A 20071-nucleotide genomic window follows, 5' to 3' on the forward strand; every position below is an offset into this window, starting at 1 on the left:
CATACGTGCTACATGCCCTGCCCATCTCAAGCGTCTGGATTTAATGTTCCTAATTATGTCAGGTTAAGAATACAATGCGTGCAGCTCTGCGTTGTGTAACTTTCTCCATTCTCCTGTAACTTCATCCCTCTTAGCCCCAAATATTTTCCTAAGCACCTTATTCTCAACACCCTTAATCTCTGTTCCTCTTTCAAAGTGAGAGTGCAAGCTTCACAACAATATAGAACAACCGGTAATATAACTGTTTTATAAATTCTAACTTTCAGATTTTTTGACAGCAGACTAGATGACAAAAGCTTCTCAATCGAATAATAACAGGCATTTCCCATATTTATTCTGCGTTTAATTTCCTCCTGAGTGTCATTTATATTTGTTACTGTTGCTCCAAGATATTTGAATTTTTCCACCTCTTCGAAGGATAAATCTCCAATTTTTATATTTCCATTTCGTACAATATTCTTGTCACGAGACATAATCATATACTTTGTCTTTTTGGGATTTACTTCCAACCCTATCGCTTTACTTGCTTCAAGTAGAATTTCCGTGTTTTCCCTAATCGTTTGTGGATTTTCTCCTAAGATATTCACGTCATCCGCATAGACAAGAAGCTGATGTAACCCGTTCAATTCCAAACCCTCTGTGTTATCCTGATAAAAATGGCCACTTCTACAGAAAATCTGAAATGTGTATGAAGGAACTAGACTATATACTAGTGATAAAACGTGGTTTTGGTTTTCTATCACATATATTTCAGATATAGTTTGATACTTAAGCACGGTTCAGACGGTGCTAGTTTCTGGATGGATTCCAAGGTGGCTGCGCTGATGGCTACCCTACGTGCTCACTTGCTGGCTACGGTGATGGTTGTTGTTACTATTAGGCAGGGCTTCAACCCAGCAGCCTTATGGGCGCACACCGCCGGTGTACATCAATGAGCATTACAACCTCTTGCGTTCATCATAATGGCATTTTACTCACGGTACCGCTCTCGACAACAGTGAACAAAGTTGCACTAGGAAATTCCTTCTTATGAAGGAAGCCTCTTTATAATTTTAAGCGAACAACTAGTAAGAACTCTTTTCGAAACGGAAATCAAATTGTTCAATTACACAGTTAGCAACCGGAATTGTTTATCCTGACAACATTAAATTACGTCTTACATAGGCAAATTTGTCTCCTGTTGAAAGTAGACAGTTGATTTATTCATAGCACATGACCACATAACTTGACTTCATGCTGAAGCAGTAGCTTTTTCTTTTTAATGGATATCCTTACCGAGAAGTAATTTTTTCCGTATTCGTATATATTTTTTCGACGATTTTCAGTACTTTACTGCCTCCAAAATGTAATTTTCAAAGACATTGTTTCAGTACATGTAGTTTTCTCTGAAAAATAAATTGACGTAAGAGTTAAAATAAGGGTTACATGCTTTTCTTTCTCACGAAAGCAAATCGCAGTGTCCAGTGTACCAAGTACAACTGTGTGATAGCAAAGCAGCGATACAACCAACTAAACCGTACGCATTTCCAGGTACTAACAGAAGATAAGCTGTACAATCAAGACTCAATTAAAACACCTACCAACATATTGTTGAGAATAGATAGTGCAGTGCCAAAATTTTCTAACCAACTGTCTACTTTGTTTTCGAGAGTACCAGACTAGGTAAAATTGCGTGGAGGAACAGCCATGTGCAAATCTGATCTCACCATTACTGTGCTGTTATGTCAGCCGTGAAAACTAAGACCCCCCCTAACTACCTTCACACACCGCATGTTACTTATGCATGGTTTCACTTCTAGGCTACAGCACTCTATGCGAGATGTTCTCCGTAATATTTGGAACACTTCTGAATCTCGGTTGCTCTGAGCCTACTCACGTACTTGTCAACAGTAGTATGGTGAACCTGTAGCAATATCGGGCCCTATATATTATGTAATGAAGTCAAACCGAAATACATAGGAATCTGTACTGTGGTTATCTTATAGCAAACCAGATAAATTTTGGGACACAGAGATCAGTCTACTGATGGAGAGAGAGTGTTTCCATCACCCACTGGTTGAACCTGACATAGTTATCACGCAAATGTTTGAATATCAGCAATGACAAGCTCATAGCAGAGATGTTTCTAGGGCGGCAAATAAGGATGAAATATGTTGGAAATAATTTGCAGTCCTGTGAATTGGGCTCTTGACCAATGAGAAGAACCGACATCACAATAAGGTGGAAAGGAATCAGGTTCAGGTTGCCCAACATTGTTGAAGATGTGTCCTACAATGCCATCCAAATTTTCTCATAACGATCTGACTGACATGAGTGGCAAACATGAGCAGCTATTCTACAAGGGAACTGCGACAATAGAACGACTGTACTAAGGGAGATGGGACGTTTCAATAATGAGCAACAACTGCAGGTTTAAGAGGCAAGCAGTTCATCGTGTATGTGAATATTTCCATGTGCCAATTCTAAAGCACTAAAATTGTTCCTGAACATCCATGGGTCAAACTTTGTAGTGACATCCGTAATTAAGCTACAAAGCAAATGCAAAACAACCAAGACACAGCACTAGCTCAACAATGCGACATGAAACACCAATTATAAAAATTTAATTGACTTCAGATCCTTCGAACGACTAAGAACGGACAATATTACCCCAGCTGTCTAGTGTGACTGGCAAAATCCGGTAAGCAGTCATTTTATAAACCGTGCTCTCCTTTTTTATACCAAAAATTAAAATTTAGTTATCGAAGGAACAGCGAAACGAACCCTCTGACAAAACAAGATCACACAGAACAGTTGAAAAGTAAAGCATTTGTGGCTGCAAATAGTGAACCGTATCTTTGGAAGCCCAGAGATTTAGATGTACGAATATTTAAGGCCTTTAAGATACCTGTTTTCTATGGTGCTGCTATGAGTTAAACACTTTTTGAAGTTAAATGATGTGTACAGGTCGTTGGTGAGTGCAGTACACCCACACTAATTAGCTTTATAAATATTTTTATTAATGGCGGGTACTTTACTGGTCGTTATTCACACAAGTGAAGGCAAACTAAGTAACGAAATTTACAGAGAGAATTGTTGACCAGGAAGTGCCATAGGACACTAGCGATGAGATGAGTGCAAAGATCTTTATAGAATTACTCAGATCTAGCTTAATAACATATATCAGCAATAACAATATTATACTCTCTAAACCAGACGTGTCCAAAACCTACTCGCGAGTAAGCCCCTGAACAGAACCGAAGCCAGTACGTAATGAGCGCGCTCCGCCTCACCCATCCCCACCTGTATTGTAGTCAATGTTTAAGAGCAAACGGAGAGCAGTGGCGGACTCCCATTATCACTGTGTTCGTCGAAGTGTTCCACCGTTTCACAATGTCTTCTAACCATGGACGTAGTACAATCAAGGATAAATAGGAAGAGAAATTTTTTTGTATTAGTGGGGAGAATGTGAAATGCTTAATTTGTTCGAAAATTCTTAAGCGTGTGTTAAAATTCAACACGCGACGACACTACTCGACTCTTCACAAAGAATATCATACAATTACAGGCATGTTGGACATGTGAAAATAATTTATTTTGGGGCTATCCGTATAACTGTTCGTTATACATAATAATCAGTATATTACTCAGTTCAGCATGATAAACATATAGTTTTTCGTTTAATTCCAGGTGAAATGCGTAGGCCTATAAATATTTTGATAAATATAAAACAAGAAAATACAAACACAAATCACACACGTGTCCTCAGTCTTAAACAAAAAAAACTTCTTGCCAACTATGTTCTAGCTTCGAATATTGGAAAATCAATGAAGCCCTTTATAGAAGCATAATTTATAAAATCGTGCATACAGGACGTTGCTAAAATACTGTGTCCAGAACAAAGTCAGAGTTTAAGAAAATTAAATTGTTTCCAATTAGAGTTCAGAGAAGGAATTTCAAGATTGTAAATGTAATTGAATCTGAAGTCGAAACCATAATTAACCAGTTTGTAGCTTACTCACTTGCATTGGACGAAAGCACAGATGGAAATGACAAAGCTCACCTAACCATTTTCATCCGAGGAGTTAATGAACATTTACTGTGTCTGAATGTCTTCTAGATGTAATTACAAAATATAACTGGAGAAGATCTTTTCCAGACAATAAAGGTACCATAGAACAGAAGAGGTTGAATTTGCAATGGCTTGTGTCAATAGCAACAGACGGGGCTCCAGCTTCATAGTATGTCAAAATAATATACAAACGTATATTTCTTATTCTTTTGATGATATTGGTTGTAAACATAAACAGATCGTTGCAGTGAACCTTCACTGATCACTCCCATCTGTTGAGGTACGAGTCTCTCCCCCTTCTCTCGCCTTACAGCACACTGTGTTCGGCGGGCAGCATCGAGAGCACGAATGACGACACGCTTTTTGGAGACCTCTGCTCTAAACGTTCTAATACGAGTCGTGTTAAAAGAACTTATAGAAACTGGATATTTGAATAGAAACAATTGTAAAACACAACGCTTTTGCACATTACACAAAGACAAAAATATTTCACATATATAGAGTGAAAAGGACCAAAACTACTTCATTTGCAAGGTGACAGTCACTCTGTATGTAATCGTAAATGCACTTTTAGGTTGCCGGAGAACGCAAAGTACTTGTCACAAACATGGCACTTGTACGGTTTTTCGCCCGAATGGATGCGCAAATGTAATTTTAGACTACTTGATGCGGAAAAGCATTTACCACAAACCTGACACTTGAATGGCTTTTCGCCTGTGTGATGACGTAAGTGAACTCTAAGATTTCCCGAGTCATAAAAACATTTGCCACACACTTCACATTTGAATGGCTTCTCTCCTGTGTGCTGCCGTGCGTGAATTATGAGATCCCCGGATTTCGAAAAGCTCTTCCCACAGTCGGTGCATTTGAAAGGCTTCTCGCCCGTGTGGGTGCGGATGTGAGCTTTCAGCGTTCCCGAGCTGGAAAAGCGCTTTCCACAGATATCGCACTTGAATGGCATCTCCCCCGTGTGTTGCCGCGCGTGGATTTTCAGACAGCCGGATTTAGAGTAACTCTTCCCACAGTCAGTGCAGATGTAAGGCTTCTCGCCGGTGTGGCTGCGGATGTGACCTTTAAGCGTCGCACAGTTCGTGAAGCATTTGCCACAGATATTGCACTGGAATGGCTTCTCTCCGGTGTGTTGGCGAGCGTGGTTCTTCAGACACGCCGAATCTGAAAAACTTTTCCCACAAACTTCGCATTTGAACGGCGTATCGTCCAGGTGCAGGAGAGCGTGACGTCTGAGGTATCGAGATTCTCTAAAGGTCTTCCCACAAACTTCGCATTTAAAAGACTTCTCGCCCGTGTGATCGCGCTTGTGGGCCTTCAGTCCCTGCGATCGTGAAAAGCTCTTACCGCAAGTGTCGCATGTGAAGGGTTTCTCGCCGGTGTGGGTCCGCAAATGTTTGTGGAGGGCGTCCAAGCATGAGAAGCACTTCTCACACACATCACACTTAAACGGCTTCTCACCTGTGTGAGTTCGTGAATGTCTTCTCAGAGAGTGAGTACTTGCTAGAACCTTGCCACAAACGTCGCACTTGTTGGCATTGTCTACGCCACTGTCTTGTCTTGTAGCCAAGCTGTCAACAGAAGACGAAACATGTGCAGCAGTGGTGCCCTCGTGTATCGGATCACAGTACCATTGTGCGGGCACTTCGTTGTCTTGGTTGACTGGAGAACTATGATAGAAATGCAGCAACAAATTATACAACACTGATAGATGTAAGGAAAGTCACCGAAAATTGAATTCCTTTGAATTAAGATAATTGCAATTGCTGCGAAATATAATTAATAACTCAAGACCTGCGTACAGAGACAACAGACAGGAGCTGGGGACCGTTAGACTTTATGTAAGTAACATCTCTGTGAAGACGCGCGACTAAATCTATATTGCAGGAAGTGACGGGAAACAGGAATTCTAATTATATATCAAGCACAAGTGTGCAGATGCGATATCTCTGGTGCTAAATGATGTTCTCCACTGAAGTGGGCAATTATTACAAAATAGTTATTATTCACTTAAGCGATGGTAATTAAATAACTGTATTTATCTATGAACATAAGCACAAAACATTTTATAAATTATTTTAATGTACCGAAGTACATATGATATTTCCATGCAGATATTCTGCGTCATCATACGATGAAAGAGTAATGGAACGAAGAAAAATTCTCCCCGGCGCCGGGACTTGAACCCGGGTTTTCAGCTCTACGTGCTGATGCTTTATCCACTAAGCCACGCCGGATACAACCCCGACGCCGGTTAGAATCGTCTCAGATTAAGCTCCAACTCTTGGGTTCCCTCTAGTGGCCGCCCTCTGCACTACGTCATAGATGTCTATGAACGCAGGACCGAAGTCCACACATGTGCTGAGGTGCACTCGGTATGAGTGACTAGTTGGCCGGGATCCGACGGAATAAGCGCCGTCTTAAATCACGAAGTGATTTACGCATATCATATATATTATTTTAATGTACCGAAGTACATATGATATTTCCATGCAGATATTCTGCGTCATCATACGATGAAAGAGTAATGGAACAGAGAAAAATTCTCCCCGGCGCCGGGACTTGAACCCGGGTTTTCAGCTCTACGTGCTGATGCTTTATCCACTAAGCCACGCCGGATACAACCCCGACGCCGGTTAGAATCGTCTCAGATTAAGCTCCAACTCTTGGGTTCCCTCTAGTGGCCGCCCTCTGCACTACGTCATAGATGTCTATGAACGCAGGACCGAAGTCCACACATGTGCTGAGGCGCACTCGATATGAGTGACTAGTTGGCCGGGATCCGACGGAATAAGCGCAGTCTTAAATCACGAAGTGATTTACGCATATCATATATATTATTTTAATGTACCGAAGTACATATGATATTTCCATGCAGATATTCTGCGTCATCATACGATGAAAGAGTAATGTGTGGACTTCGGTCCGATGTTCATAGACATCTATGACGTAGTGCAGAGGGCGGCCACTAGAGGGAACCCAAGAGTTGGAGCTTAATCTGAGACGATTCTAACCTGCGTCGGGGTTGTATCCGGTGTGGCTTAGTGGATAAAGCATCAGCACGTAGAGCTGAAAACCCGAGTTCAAGTCCCGGCGCCGGGGAGAATTTTTCTCCGTTCCATTACTCTTTCATCGTACAAAACATTTTGCTAAGTAACAAAACATTTGTCGTATAGAGGAAGTTGACAGTTCCTGCAGGCTTTTCCAGTCTTACTTTTGCAAACTCTACAACTTTTCTTTACTTGACCCAATCCTGGGTATTCGCGAACAGGGAATGAGAAATCTACCAGGGGCTTAGCTAGATGCAATTCCGTACTGCACTTCGCGATCAATGCAGTAGCAGCAGGCCTATGGTGACGCTAGGGTTGTACGATCTTGCTAAGAGACAAGAATAGCTCAGCAACAAACTATACTTCCAAAGTATAAAATGGGAATATTCCATTTAGTGCCTAATATTGATATTCTATAAGCAGCGATATTGGAGACTAGTCATACTACATCAAGTAGGGGGAGTTCTAGTCTGACCAGTGAGTATGATGCTGAACCTCTCCACAAAGTGGAACAATATTGTTTTGCAGCCAAGGCAAGAGTCTGTAGTGACCTAGCATTGTAAAATAAGGAACATCGTACATAACCACCCGAGTGTATTGCTATTCAATACATCTGAGGTGAGAACAGTCGGAAATCTAGCATCCAAAGAATTATTTTCACGTTATAACTGAGGCAGAGGTCAGCAAAACTAATTGGTCGTATAACTAAACTATCAAAGAATCGAACCCAGGTTTGTAGACAGTAGAATATTTTCATAACAGAACAAACTGCTGACAGCTGCATAACATTAGCAGTGTAATGCTTATATAATGTACTGGTATGGTATCTCCCCAGGGATCGTTAGTGACACGTCAAAATACATGCCAGTTTTGTGCTCAATTTATAACTTTGTAATTTTGGACAATTACGCACAACTATTCCTAGTCCTTCGTGATTATATTACCACTAATGAGTATAGTCAGTAAATAAAATTCAAAATAAAACTTTCACTTCTTCCTTAGACTGCTACGCTTTGCAGTCCACAAAGGTACGGCAGCCATGCAATCGACAACTTAGACCAAAACTGGACAACATGATTTACAAGACTATTACACTCTTACTACGTCATACTACTTTTGGCCAATAAAACGGTACGAAAGGACGTATTTCAACCAATCATGGCTGCTTATCGCACAATTTTATCGCGTCCCTAGCATTTGTTTAATTTTATCGCGTCCCTAGCATTTGTTTCTTTGTTTGCCAACATTTGAAACTGCGCTGGTCTGGACGTCAAAAAAAAAAAAAAAAAATATATATATATAATTACAAACCACTCCAGTCGATGCACAGCAGTTTCAAATATGACTCGCATTGGCATTCAAGAACAAGAATTAATAATAAAAATCACTGATCATACCTATGCATCTTCTGAAATCCGATTTACAAATAAATGAAGAGCACCATTCGGAAATCCTGAATACACCATGTAGGCCTAAATCAACGAGTTCCACTTCTATTACGCACACGTCCAATATAACATCAATTGAACCACCAACCACATTGAAATTTGAAAATTGTACATTCAGTAATTATTCCTTTTAAAATTATTCATGTTTATTTTTTATGTCATCGTCGTTAATTAAAACTTTTCTAACACTTGTGTATATTAGTTAGGTTATGTTATAGCTTCTGCTCAGAGATAGTTTAATATTAAGATTTATTGAATAGTAATCATTACAGTGTCTGTATAAAGACACTACTGCCATCTAGCATGCATCTAGCGTAATATTTGTAATGTTGAGATGGTACAATAATACATTAGAAGACAGTTGTATTTTCGTAAGTCAATTAATATTTTATTGTATTGGAGTACTTCGTTACTTCTAATCTATATATACTTTCTTCTAATCGTGTAATAGTCAATTAAATCCCACTCGAGTTTTGATTTTCTCTAGATAAATCAAAACGTCTAGTGAGATTACTGTTGATAAATTGTGCCCAATATCAACTAAAGACAATAATTATTACCAACCTTAACAATGCATCGGTTTTATAATTTGAAACAATATATAAAAAATTCTTTGAGTGGGTCATTATCGACCCCTTGGAAGCAAATAAAGATTACCCAAAGGGATAGATAACCCTTATACTTGTTAGGTGATAAAAATGTTTAGATAGAACGGGTAAAGACTTCTATAATGTCATAAGCAATACACCCTATGTCTTCCTTATATATAATAATTAACATAACAAGTCCTCAACAAAAGATGTGTCATTAATTTTTTATTTTACGACGCTTTAACAACATCTCAAGATATTTATAGTCTCAATAAAATTAAGGTGATAATACCGGTGAAATCAGTCCAGGGTCCAACACCGAAACTTACCCAACATTTGCTCATATTGAGCTCAGGGAAAACCCCGGAAAAAACCTCAACCAGGTAACTTGCCCCTATCGGGAATCGAACCTGGGCCAAGTAGTTTCGCGGACAGACGTGCTAACCGTTACTCCACGGGTGTGGACTGTGTCATTAAAAAGATGCAGAGGCCATTCTGTTTGTAATATATAGGTCTACATTTGCAACAGCATATGACGCAGTGTATTACAAAGAGCAGGACTTCTTTCCATAGCTTAATTTTAAATGAATTGGCAATGTTTGGAAGGTAAGTTCTAACTTCGCCTGCAGGTGATAAAATGAGGGTGGGGAGGGTAGCGTACTCGTTGGGGTCGTTATTCAACGATAGCTTGCAGAGTGTAGATTATGCAGCTAAAGGATTGAAAATCAATTTGGGCATTCACAACAACAGAAATATAAGGAAATAATAAACTACGTAGGAACACTACCTATACACCATGTAGCACACAGGAAGGCTTTAGAGGCTTGGTATCCAAAAAGAAATATATTAATTGAAATATTTAGTGTGTACGAGATTGTTGGTAATGAGGAAAACCTGAACATAATTTGCAAGAGAACGAAAATTTTTAAGTTTGCAGAATTACGTTGAACCGAAGGTGCTTATACTGTTGCCCTTGTACTTGTAATGTTGGCTGTACATAATTTTGGTCACAGACATTTCAAAATCAGCTATTCAAGAAACGTAATGAAACATATTAAAAATATATTGGTTAGTTAATTAACTTAGTGGGGTTTGAAAAGGGCGCGTCAGTTACTATGGCTATTTGCGCCCTTTTAAAAATTTATTTTCTACATCATTGTTTGAATAAAGTGATGAAGAAACGGAAGGACGTGAAAACTCGTATACCACTCACCTCTCAGTAAAGACGTCATCATTCTCTTCTGTTAATTCCAGCTTCAGTTCTTTCATAATTATGTTCGTATCACGTGATTCCTCCTAAAAAAAAGAGTAATTAAAACAAAGATGAGAATGGAAGAAGTAAAAATTTTGGTGTAGAAAACGTTTCCCGCTCACAATATAGCTGAAGATTCCCATACTTCGCTGCAAGACTCTGATCAAAGTCCCTTCTGTGAAACAGACCGAATGGTATAGAATGTCCCGTGAAAACAGTAAACTATCTACTAGTAAGCACTGTTAAGTCCAGAGATGCTAGACAAACAGGGTTAGTATTTGTAAATCCACATCCATCTAAAATCATCCTCATACCTCGAAGGTTCTGCCTCTGCATTCAGAGTTTGTTCACTCAGAAAGAATTTCATCTTGTGGCAGAGCAAGGTAATGTGTGTTAAGATTTTATCGCACATTTTCGCTTCAACTCCGAAATCCGGCACATGTTTTGAAAAGATTTTACAGGAGAATGAAATAAGCATTGTCACTTTTAATTTCCTTGATTATCAAAATTACTTTCGGTATAATTTCAATAATTACAAAAAAAATTATGAAATTATACAGAGAGTAATTTTTGAAAATCAATTGAATTAAAAAGATAACAATGCTTTTTTCTTTGTCCTGGAAAATGTGTCTAAGAACACACAGAGAGAATATGGAAGATCTTTATGGGCTCGTGGAATAAAGGTACAGACATCTTCATACTGATATTTGTACTGCCACATGGCACCTACATCATCAGCTGCACCACGCATGCAGCAAAGGACAATTATCTCTTACAAATATCTGAACATCACCAGTAGAGACTCATATTGCAGCTTCACTGTCACATGCCTGTGAAATTAACTTGTGCTCACTGTCATAAATTCCTGTTCTTTCAAGATGGCATCGAATACAACAGTCAAAATGTTGGCGTCACGATTAGAATCAGCAATGAGTTGCAAAACCAGTCACCAGGATCACCGTTCACAATGTGTCAACGGTAAAAACTACTACCAACTAAAATCATTAAGACAGCACTGGCTTTGTTTGTGATGACAGATAAAAAGGGATCCTCTGATTTCTCGTTTTACCACTCTACTTCTTAACTCCAACATGATTTTTGGTACTTCATTATCCATCATTTTAGAAATCTTTTAAATGCAATATCCTTCTTCGTGAGATTCTTTATCGACAAATAAAATTATGCACTAAAATGAAAATACTGGAGTTAGGAAAGTTTCGCCCTGTTACACAATGCTAGTTCAAATGTGCCCAAAATCAAACGCAGTTAACGATATTCAATCTAAACGTACTACCCTTTATACTTACTGCGGTACATTTAATAACATACAAAGCGCTCGGTTCAGGACATCAGTCATGTAAGACTTGGAAAATTCGAACATTTTATTCTGTCCATCATGTGGTTGTATCAGCCACTCTCAATTTCGTTCACAGTCTGCTCAAGTGAGCAACAGACATGGAAAACTGAGCAAACACACAAACTTTCCTTAAACTGTCTGGTTAAAAGTATTTCTAAGCATTAGGTTACCAATATCTCCTCTGTACAATGTAGTGGAAAGTGTTTTAATATTATCCTACATCAATATCCAATAGTATTATCTGACATTGTCGAAGATATCAAGCAAACTGACACTCCAAAAGATGTCCTAAAATTCTTAGCATTGCAGACTATTCCATAACAAATAACAGCTTCATATTTTCAGTGCTTGTCCACTTTTCTCGCTTTATAACTCTCTATGTTATGGAGCTACAAATTTTGATGGCGAAGTTGAAGCCATCTACTCAATACTTCAAATTCTGTTGCAACTGACCCTTTATTTAAAAAAAAAAAAAACTGTTACATTCCGTGATTCTAGAGCACCTATTAACGCTGAAACAGCCAATAAGTCACCGAAAAGTAATGAAAATGATCATTGTTGCAAAATTATACATCGTCTGATAAAGCTTTCAACGGGTGTCATATTACTTAAAACAAAGACTACAGTAATAACAGCATTCGTTTCATAGCACGACGTGCATAGACTAAAGGCAGCAACAGTTGTGCAACTGACCAGAGATGTGATCAATTCAAGTCTTTCGGTGGCTCACCATCTGGCTGGCTTGTTTCTCCCTGTTGCACAGGAAAAATAGTGAAATGAAATAACTATGAAAAGAACTGGCGTTACCCAACCCTGCAACATGGCTAACTTCACCTGGAATCTGATCCATTCAAACGAATTAAAGAAATTAGCGGTGTTGTTTGATTTAAGGATATTTCAACTGCAGAGGCTATTGAGCATTTAAATTGAACGTAACATAATAAACGGTCGACTAGTTTCTTCTGGAGACAGTATGGACAAAGTTATCTGAAATGTATACGAGGAAGGGTATTGTATTACAAGTGCAGAAAAATCAAAATGCGCTTACTACAGTTTTAGAAAACAAGTTACTCTGAGATTTCATGAAACGTTATAATTATGGCAAATAAACTGCATATGCTAACATTTAGTAAATACCCACAGGCTATTATTTAGACACTTTGGTAAATTTGTGTTTGCTGAAGATTTCTTCACTTCAAAATTGATAATTCCCTCCCCTCACACAATGACTCATTTGTTGCCATGACTGTAAGGAAAGCTGCACTCACCTCAGGCTCACACTTGACCCCAAAAGACATAAATGGCACTGGAGCTTCCTCAACTCTGACGACTGGCAGCTCACACTTCTGGTCCACACACTCCGTTTTCATATAGAGACTCAGTAAGTTTCCTTCCTGAGAACACACGACAAACAAAACATACATATGAGCCGTTCAGAGCAGAAGTGGTGTAAGTCAAAATTGGGTAATGGGGTTTAAAGTAAACATTCTGTAAAATACAGCGCAAAGTAGCAGTTAATAATGCCTTCGTGCTATCAACTGACTACTAATAGTGTAAATAAATTGAATATTAATTTAATTATTAAACAAAAGTTTCCCCTTTTCAGCCACAAACCTGTCTGTAGGAAACTCGCGAACCCTTTGTATCGCAGTTACAGATGTTTTCGGTATGCTGGTATCAAATAGATGTGAACCCTTCTGATTCAGAGTGTGAACTGGCCATGAAACCGTGAAACTAGTACTCTGTAGTTATCTTAATTTTTTTCCTGTTCCTCACAGAACTACAAATATAACTTAAATTCTTAAGTTTGAAATTTCCCTAGTTGAAAAACTAGCTTCTCATTGTTAATGTATTTTTAATATGTTGGCCACAATTGTTATAAATTGTGCATTGAAGCATGCAGTTCATTTTCCAAGAATTATGCTCTATTTTAAATAGGCCTATTATGCTTTTATGTTTATTTTTAAATTGATTGATTGATGGTGTTTAAAGGGCGCGTCAGCATCTATGGCTATTTGCGCCCTTGAACAAGAGTCAGTACAACTCATTTGAAAGATGGTAGACGTAAAAGCGACATCAATTAAAATCTCGGTATTAAAACCGAAAGGTACAATAAATATACATATATATCTCCAGGAAGTCGGTTACTAAAACAGTCACCAGATGTAAAAAGTCTGGTGACCAGAAATATTAATGCATAAAATGTAAGTAGTGTGTCCCCTAGATGTAAAGAGTCTAGGGGTCGATAAAAATTAAATGACGTTGTCAAGATATGTGCTGGATAAAAACTTTAAAACTGCGTTCACACGATTAAAATCGTTTCCAAGAGCGTCACGTCTATCGCATGTTGACGTCGAAAACGGTCGTATTTCCTGCAGTGCAACAGCACGTGTTCCACAGAAACTGGAACATGGCACACGTCACACACCGGAGGAGGTTCGCCATTTAAAAGATGGCCGTGTGTAAAACGGCAATGGCCAATCCTCAACCGCGTAACTAAAACTTCTTCGCGTCGTGACGTTCTTTTAGACGAATCCCATTCCCGAACACTTTCCTTTATCATTCGTAATTTATTCCCTTGTTGTGCAGACCATTCTTCCTCCCATTGCCGCCAGATTAAATGTTTCAAAGTGTTGAAGACGCCTCACCACCTCTCACGATAATACACCGGTGTACCATTTAGTGCTGCGTCCTTGGCTGCAGCATCTACCTCCTCATTTCCTGGAATCCCAACATGGCCCGGGATCCACACTACTCCGACTTCGGAACCCGTCGACAGGAGTGAGTGGAAAAGAGCCTGGGTTCGTAGAATAAGAGGATCGTCAGAGTAGAAGCACTGTAGAGACTGTATGGCACTTAAAGAATCGGAGCAGATAAGATATCTGCCCCGAGGTTCCCTGATTAAAAACAATAATGCCCGGTAGATAGCATATAACTCCGCGCTAAAAACACTGGTATATGACGTCATCTTAAACTTGTACGTTTGACCATTTGCGATGAAGGAGCAACCTACACAATCATTAACACAGGATCCGTCAGTAAAAATTAGGCTAAAATCTGGGAATTGTGATAGAAATTCATTAAAACGTTGACGATAAATAAAAGAGGGTGTAAATGATTTAAAACTTTGGCTCAGGCATAAATCAAATAGGGGACGAATCATAATCCACGGCGGAGTGGGAGGGCGTTGAATCCCCATAACTGTTGGGAGTGTGATGTCCAGATCAGAGAGAATGTCACGAAACCGGACACCAGCTGGACGAGGACGCCGTGGGTTCTCTCTGTACCGATAAGCAAACGGGGAGTAATGAAAGCTATCGAATGTATTGTGCTCAGGCTGAGTGAGCAGTTTTAGCCCATATGCACACAACAAAATGTTTCGTCGCCGATACAGAGACAATTCCCCAGACTCGCAGTAGAGACTCTCTATCCGACTGTTTATTTTTAAAAAGTATGCTTTATTGTGCTTCTAACATTTGTTTCATCGAGAACGTTTGGTAATTTCATAGAAGACGGGCACCTGGTTGGATGTACTAAGTATTACCAACTTTTTTACTTTAGAGTTAAATGTTAGTGATTTTTAGTGACTTTTATATGTTAGTTCTAGGTTTTTATACGAGGTGTCGCATTGATGATGTTTCAATTTGATTGGTTATAGTTGTCATTTGTTCTAGAATTTTCGTTAATTTTGAATGGGTAATGACGTTGTTGATTGTTCTTGGTTGTTTGAAGTGAGTGGTGTTATGCTGTTTTGCTGGCTAAAGCTATTGGAAGTTTGTCATTTTATGATTTTCCTTCGATTTCAATGGTTATAGTTGTCATCATGTGTTCTAGAATTTTCGTTAATTTTAAATGGATAATGACGTCAGTAAGTTGTTCTTGGTTGTTTGACGTGAGTGGTGTTAAATTGTGTCTGATGGGTAAACCTATTGAAAGTTTGTCATTTTATGATATTTGTGAAAGATGTGTGAACATAGAACAGAGTATTACATTTTATGTCGATTTTGGTTCAGTTCTTTCGCTGGTGAATAAAAATTGTATCGATTGTTGACGAGAAAACTGTTCCTGTGATTCCAAGGAATTGTTCATTGAATTCTCCATACAAGTTAAGGTGTAATAAGAGTTCAAAGAGAATTTCATTTTGTGTAAATACATGGTTTAGTTATGTAAACTTAACTGTACGACAAAGTGGTGGTTTAGTTCTTTGTTGGCTGCATGCTTTAAGTTCAGATTGCCTTGAAGCCTGTGTCATAATGCAAGTGAAGTGGTTGTCTTTGAAGACGTCAATGAGGATTGAATTTTGTTTGATTAGGTGATAAAATATTGTTTTGTTTTGTGTTTTAGTGATTTGTGGGGGTAAAGTGCGGGCGAAAACTGCCAGAAAAGTACTACCAACTATGAAGTTCAAATGCCACCAAACACCATAAAAATCAAAGATGAAAAATTAAACATATTTTCATTTTTTGAAAGGCTTTTTCTTTCTTAAAAATATGAATATATGTTTAATTTTCCATCTTTGATTTTGTAATGTTTGGTGACATTTGAACTTCATAGTTGGCAGAACGTTTTGGTAGTTTTCGTCAGCCATGTTGGATTTTGCCCGTCTTCTAGGAAATTACCGAACGTTTGATAACGAAAATCATGTTTGGGGCAGCAACCATGTCTAAGGTGCTGTTATGCTTTTGGGTTGCACTAGTTATATAATAAAACGTCAAGATCATCAGACATGAAATCTCCGGCAAACTAATATAACAGTGAATAAAATATTGAGATGTCCAAGGTCCGAAGTCTAAAGTTTTGGCGAAATAAACAACTGAATTATTCTTCAGATGCATATTGTCTGGAGGATGAATAATATGGCGCCAGGAATATTCCAAAGCATAAATCATATTGATTATTACCTTTACGTATACAAATCATATTGTCATACCCTGCGCAGTTACGTAGAATTATTTCTAAGGGCGTTAAATATTGTCGGCCATATTGCATGTAGATGGCAAGCACGATTGCATTTTCTACAACAGGCCTATTGTAAACAATGTAATCGACAGACGGTACAAACCACAGTCCAGTGGAAGTTGCCAGTAACAAGATGGCCACGTGTAGGACAGCAGTGGCCCAACCTCAACCAGGTCATTTGCTTCATGATGCTATCATGGACAAATCCCATGCTGGTATTTTGTTATAATATTCTTGCCTGACATTTTCTAACTGTATGAGTAATAACGTGTCATCACTGGATCGTATTGAAAATTTTAACAAGTTCAAATCTTTCAAATTAAACAAGAATGCCATATATTAGCACCAACACGTCTGTTTGATTTCAGTTACATTGCCTTCACTCTCACCCACTATACTGACAGGTATAGTACATACCGATCACTACTAATAAATGTCTTTCAATTTACCTGTGATAAAACTTTATTCTCTTCAACATCTTCGTCCTTATTTGCTTCCAAAGCCACCGAGTCGACTTCCTCTGGCTCTGTCTTGATGACGTCCATCGCAACTGACAGGGCTGAGTCAGAAGTAGACATCTGCTTACACAAAGTGAGCTGCTATCAGCATCTGTACAACACGTTGTGCATACCAGGGTAGCTATGCTTTATTAGTTGGGATCACATCCACCACAGCGCTAGTGTGTGTGTTAAGAGCAGAGTAAGCAGAAATAACAATAACAGAATAGGATGGCGCTGTATACGAGTACGTTTCTAAAACTAATTTCTACTGAAAGTGCTACGAAATAACAACAAATAAATATTTATTTTTCTTCATAAATATTTCCAACATAAACTACGGTACAAAGAAATATTATAAAACACTGTGATGGCACAGAGGCGGAGCAATTGTCACGCTATGCAGGAGCAGCACTAGTAGAGCAGTATTTTATCAAACGATGCTTTAGGTTGAAGAGGTTATTCTAAATACAACGTAGAGAAGCAAGACTTGCATGGAGCCCTTAATTAGGACGAGAGTTGTTTCACGTGTTGTAACCTGCCAGAATCAATTCCCTCCCACAGAACTCGGTGAAACAGTAATTAAAATGGATATTAGTAACAACCTACCTATGGATAGATACTTGTAGCGGATAGTAAATAATTACTGGTGTCTTTCTTCAGGAGGTTGATAATTTCAGAATCTGAGATACACGGACACAAAATATATATGAAGTAGATGACTGTAATATAACTTAGTAAAGGGATACATAATACTTATAAACATACAAAAGTCGTTTTCGTTGACGAAAAATTTTACTATTCACGGCCATCTTGAAGACTTACGTGAGAATTAACTCCATTGCGTCGCAAACATGACTTGTTACATATAATATAAGCCTAATACTTTCCCTATTGAAGAAAACAAAAAGTTTACATATCCGTAATCATATGAGATGTTCCGTTTTAAAGAGAAAAGATAAAAGAATAAAAAAAATCCATTCAAAATTCGTACATTTATAAAGAATTACCAATGAAATTAAAACTATAATACAGCTTCTCAGAAAATCGAAAAAATTGGAATGGATACAGTTTGAATCGGTGTGCAGCCTGACAGCGTACAGGCCTACCATTTTAGATCAAACAATTATAAAAAAAAAAAAAGAGAAATACAAATTTTCACCCAAAATCCCATCTCATTCCCCATAATACACTTGTCTAAGCAGAAAGTGGACCCCTGGAGTGTCTGAGTGGCAGGCGCCCAGTTTGCAGTCCAGCTCAGATCTGATCCATAGCGACAATTGTGGCGGGCAAGATCGCCATTGGGGTTTCACCATTCCCCATATTAGGCAACTACATCACTCCGTCATCACTCCATAGAATATCCTGAACGCAACTGAGGGGGCTTGCCAATATGTGGACGAGGGGCGTTAAACCAGCGAAAATTAGTGTGAGTTACGAATGCGCGTAGTTGAAGGGTTAGCGCAATAGATCATAACAGGTCGCAGTGCTGGGCCATAATGTCCCCCCTCCCATAAATTTCAATTATATTTCAAGAAGAAATGGAGTCACAATATCCGTGTACCAAGGTACAACTGTGTGGTAGCAGAGCAGTGATACAACCAACTAAACTGTACGCCTTTTCAGGTACTAACACCTACCAAAACATTGTTGAGATTAGGTGGCTTGGTGGCAGTTTCTCTAACCACATGTCTATTTTGCTTTCGACAGCACTTGAATTGGGCAAATAACATGAGGGAACAGACATTTGCAACTGGGGACACAAAATGTGTCTTTCACTATTTCCTGTGCATTTATTTAAAACATGAAAACGAACTTCCGTAATATCTGCAACACTTGTGATTCTTGATTGTGCTGAGTGCGTACCTGCAAGCTTAGTTACGTAGCTTGGTGAACCATGTTGCGTTTGGTGAATAGCAATATCTGGCTCTGTAATGAAGTCAAACCAAAATCACAGGAAAATCAGGCATTAAAAATCAGATTAAACTGTACTGTGGTTGCATAGCAAACCAAGATAAACTTTGGGCTCCATTACTACACACGCAGATCATGGAGAGAAAAACTCGTTGAATCCGACGTAGTTATCCTGCTAGCATGCACTTAAGGGGAAAACGTTCAAATATTAGCAATGCCAAGCTCGCAGCAGAGATATTTTTTGGGTCGCAATTAAGGATGCTCCATCGTAACACAGATTTGGAATAAGAATCAAATCTGTTGAGTTGGCAGCGTGGAAATAATCTGCAGACCTCTGTACTGGGTTCTTGGCCAATGAGAAGAACCGAGATCACAATATCGTACAAAGGAATCAGGTTCAGAGTTGCCCAACATTGTTGAAGACGTGTCCTATAATGCCATCTAAATTTTCTCATAACAATCTGACTGACATGAGTGGCGAACATGGCCAGCCATTCTACAAGGGAACTGCGCAAACAGAACGACTGGACTAAGGGAGATGGGACGTCTGACTAATGGGCTGTAGGTTTAAGAGGCAAGTAGTTCATCGTACATGTGACTATTTCCATGTGCCTATATTGTTTAATTCAATTGGGTACCATATTCTCTCGAATTTAAAGCATTAAAATTGTTCCTGAACATTCAATGGTCAAACTGTGTTGTGACATCCGTAATTAAGCTACAAAGGAAATGCAAAACAACCAAGACACAGCACTAGCTCAACAATGCGACATGAAACACCAATTATAAAAATTTAATTGAATTCAGCTCCTTTGAATGACTAAGAACGGACAAAATTACTCCAGCTTTCTAGTGTGAGTGGCAAAATCCGGTAAGCAGTCGTTTTGTAAAGTGTGCCCTCCTTGTTTATACTAGAAATTAAAGTCCCTGGCCACATTGTGAGA

At 38.7% G+C, this 20071-nt stretch overlaps 1 protein-coding gene across 1 annotated transcript in view; it reads right to left on the reverse strand.

The window, feature by feature from the left end:
* The window catches only part of LOC138695712 (zinc finger protein 234-like), a 39313-nt gene extending 21286 nt beyond the window's left edge, over nucleotides 1-18027 (reverse strand). The window contains exons 1-6 of the mRNA XM_069819827.1: nucleotides 17823-18027; nucleotides 17166-17325; nucleotides 13026-13151; nucleotides 10362-10444; nucleotides 4597-5730; nucleotides 4363-4438 (exon numbers count right to left, since the gene is read on the reverse strand). Coding sequence (XP_069675928.1) covers nucleotides 4363-4438; nucleotides 4597-5730; nucleotides 10362-10444; nucleotides 13026-13151; nucleotides 17166-17294 — 1548 coding nt within the window. The 5' untranslated portion in view covers nucleotides 17295-17325; nucleotides 17823-18027. The remainder of the gene's footprint in view (nucleotides 1-4362; nucleotides 4439-4596; nucleotides 5731-10361; nucleotides 10445-13025; nucleotides 13152-17165; nucleotides 17326-17822) is intronic.
* Between the last annotated feature and the right edge of the window lie 2044 nt (nucleotides 18028-20071).

The sequence above is a fragment of the Periplaneta americana genome, chromosome 3 (genome assembly GCF_040183065.1).
Source record: "Periplaneta americana isolate PAMFEO1 chromosome 3, P.americana_PAMFEO1_priV1, whole genome shotgun sequence".
NCBI classification, from domain to species: Eukaryota; Metazoa; Arthropoda; class Insecta; order Blattodea; family Blattidae; genus Periplaneta; species Periplaneta americana.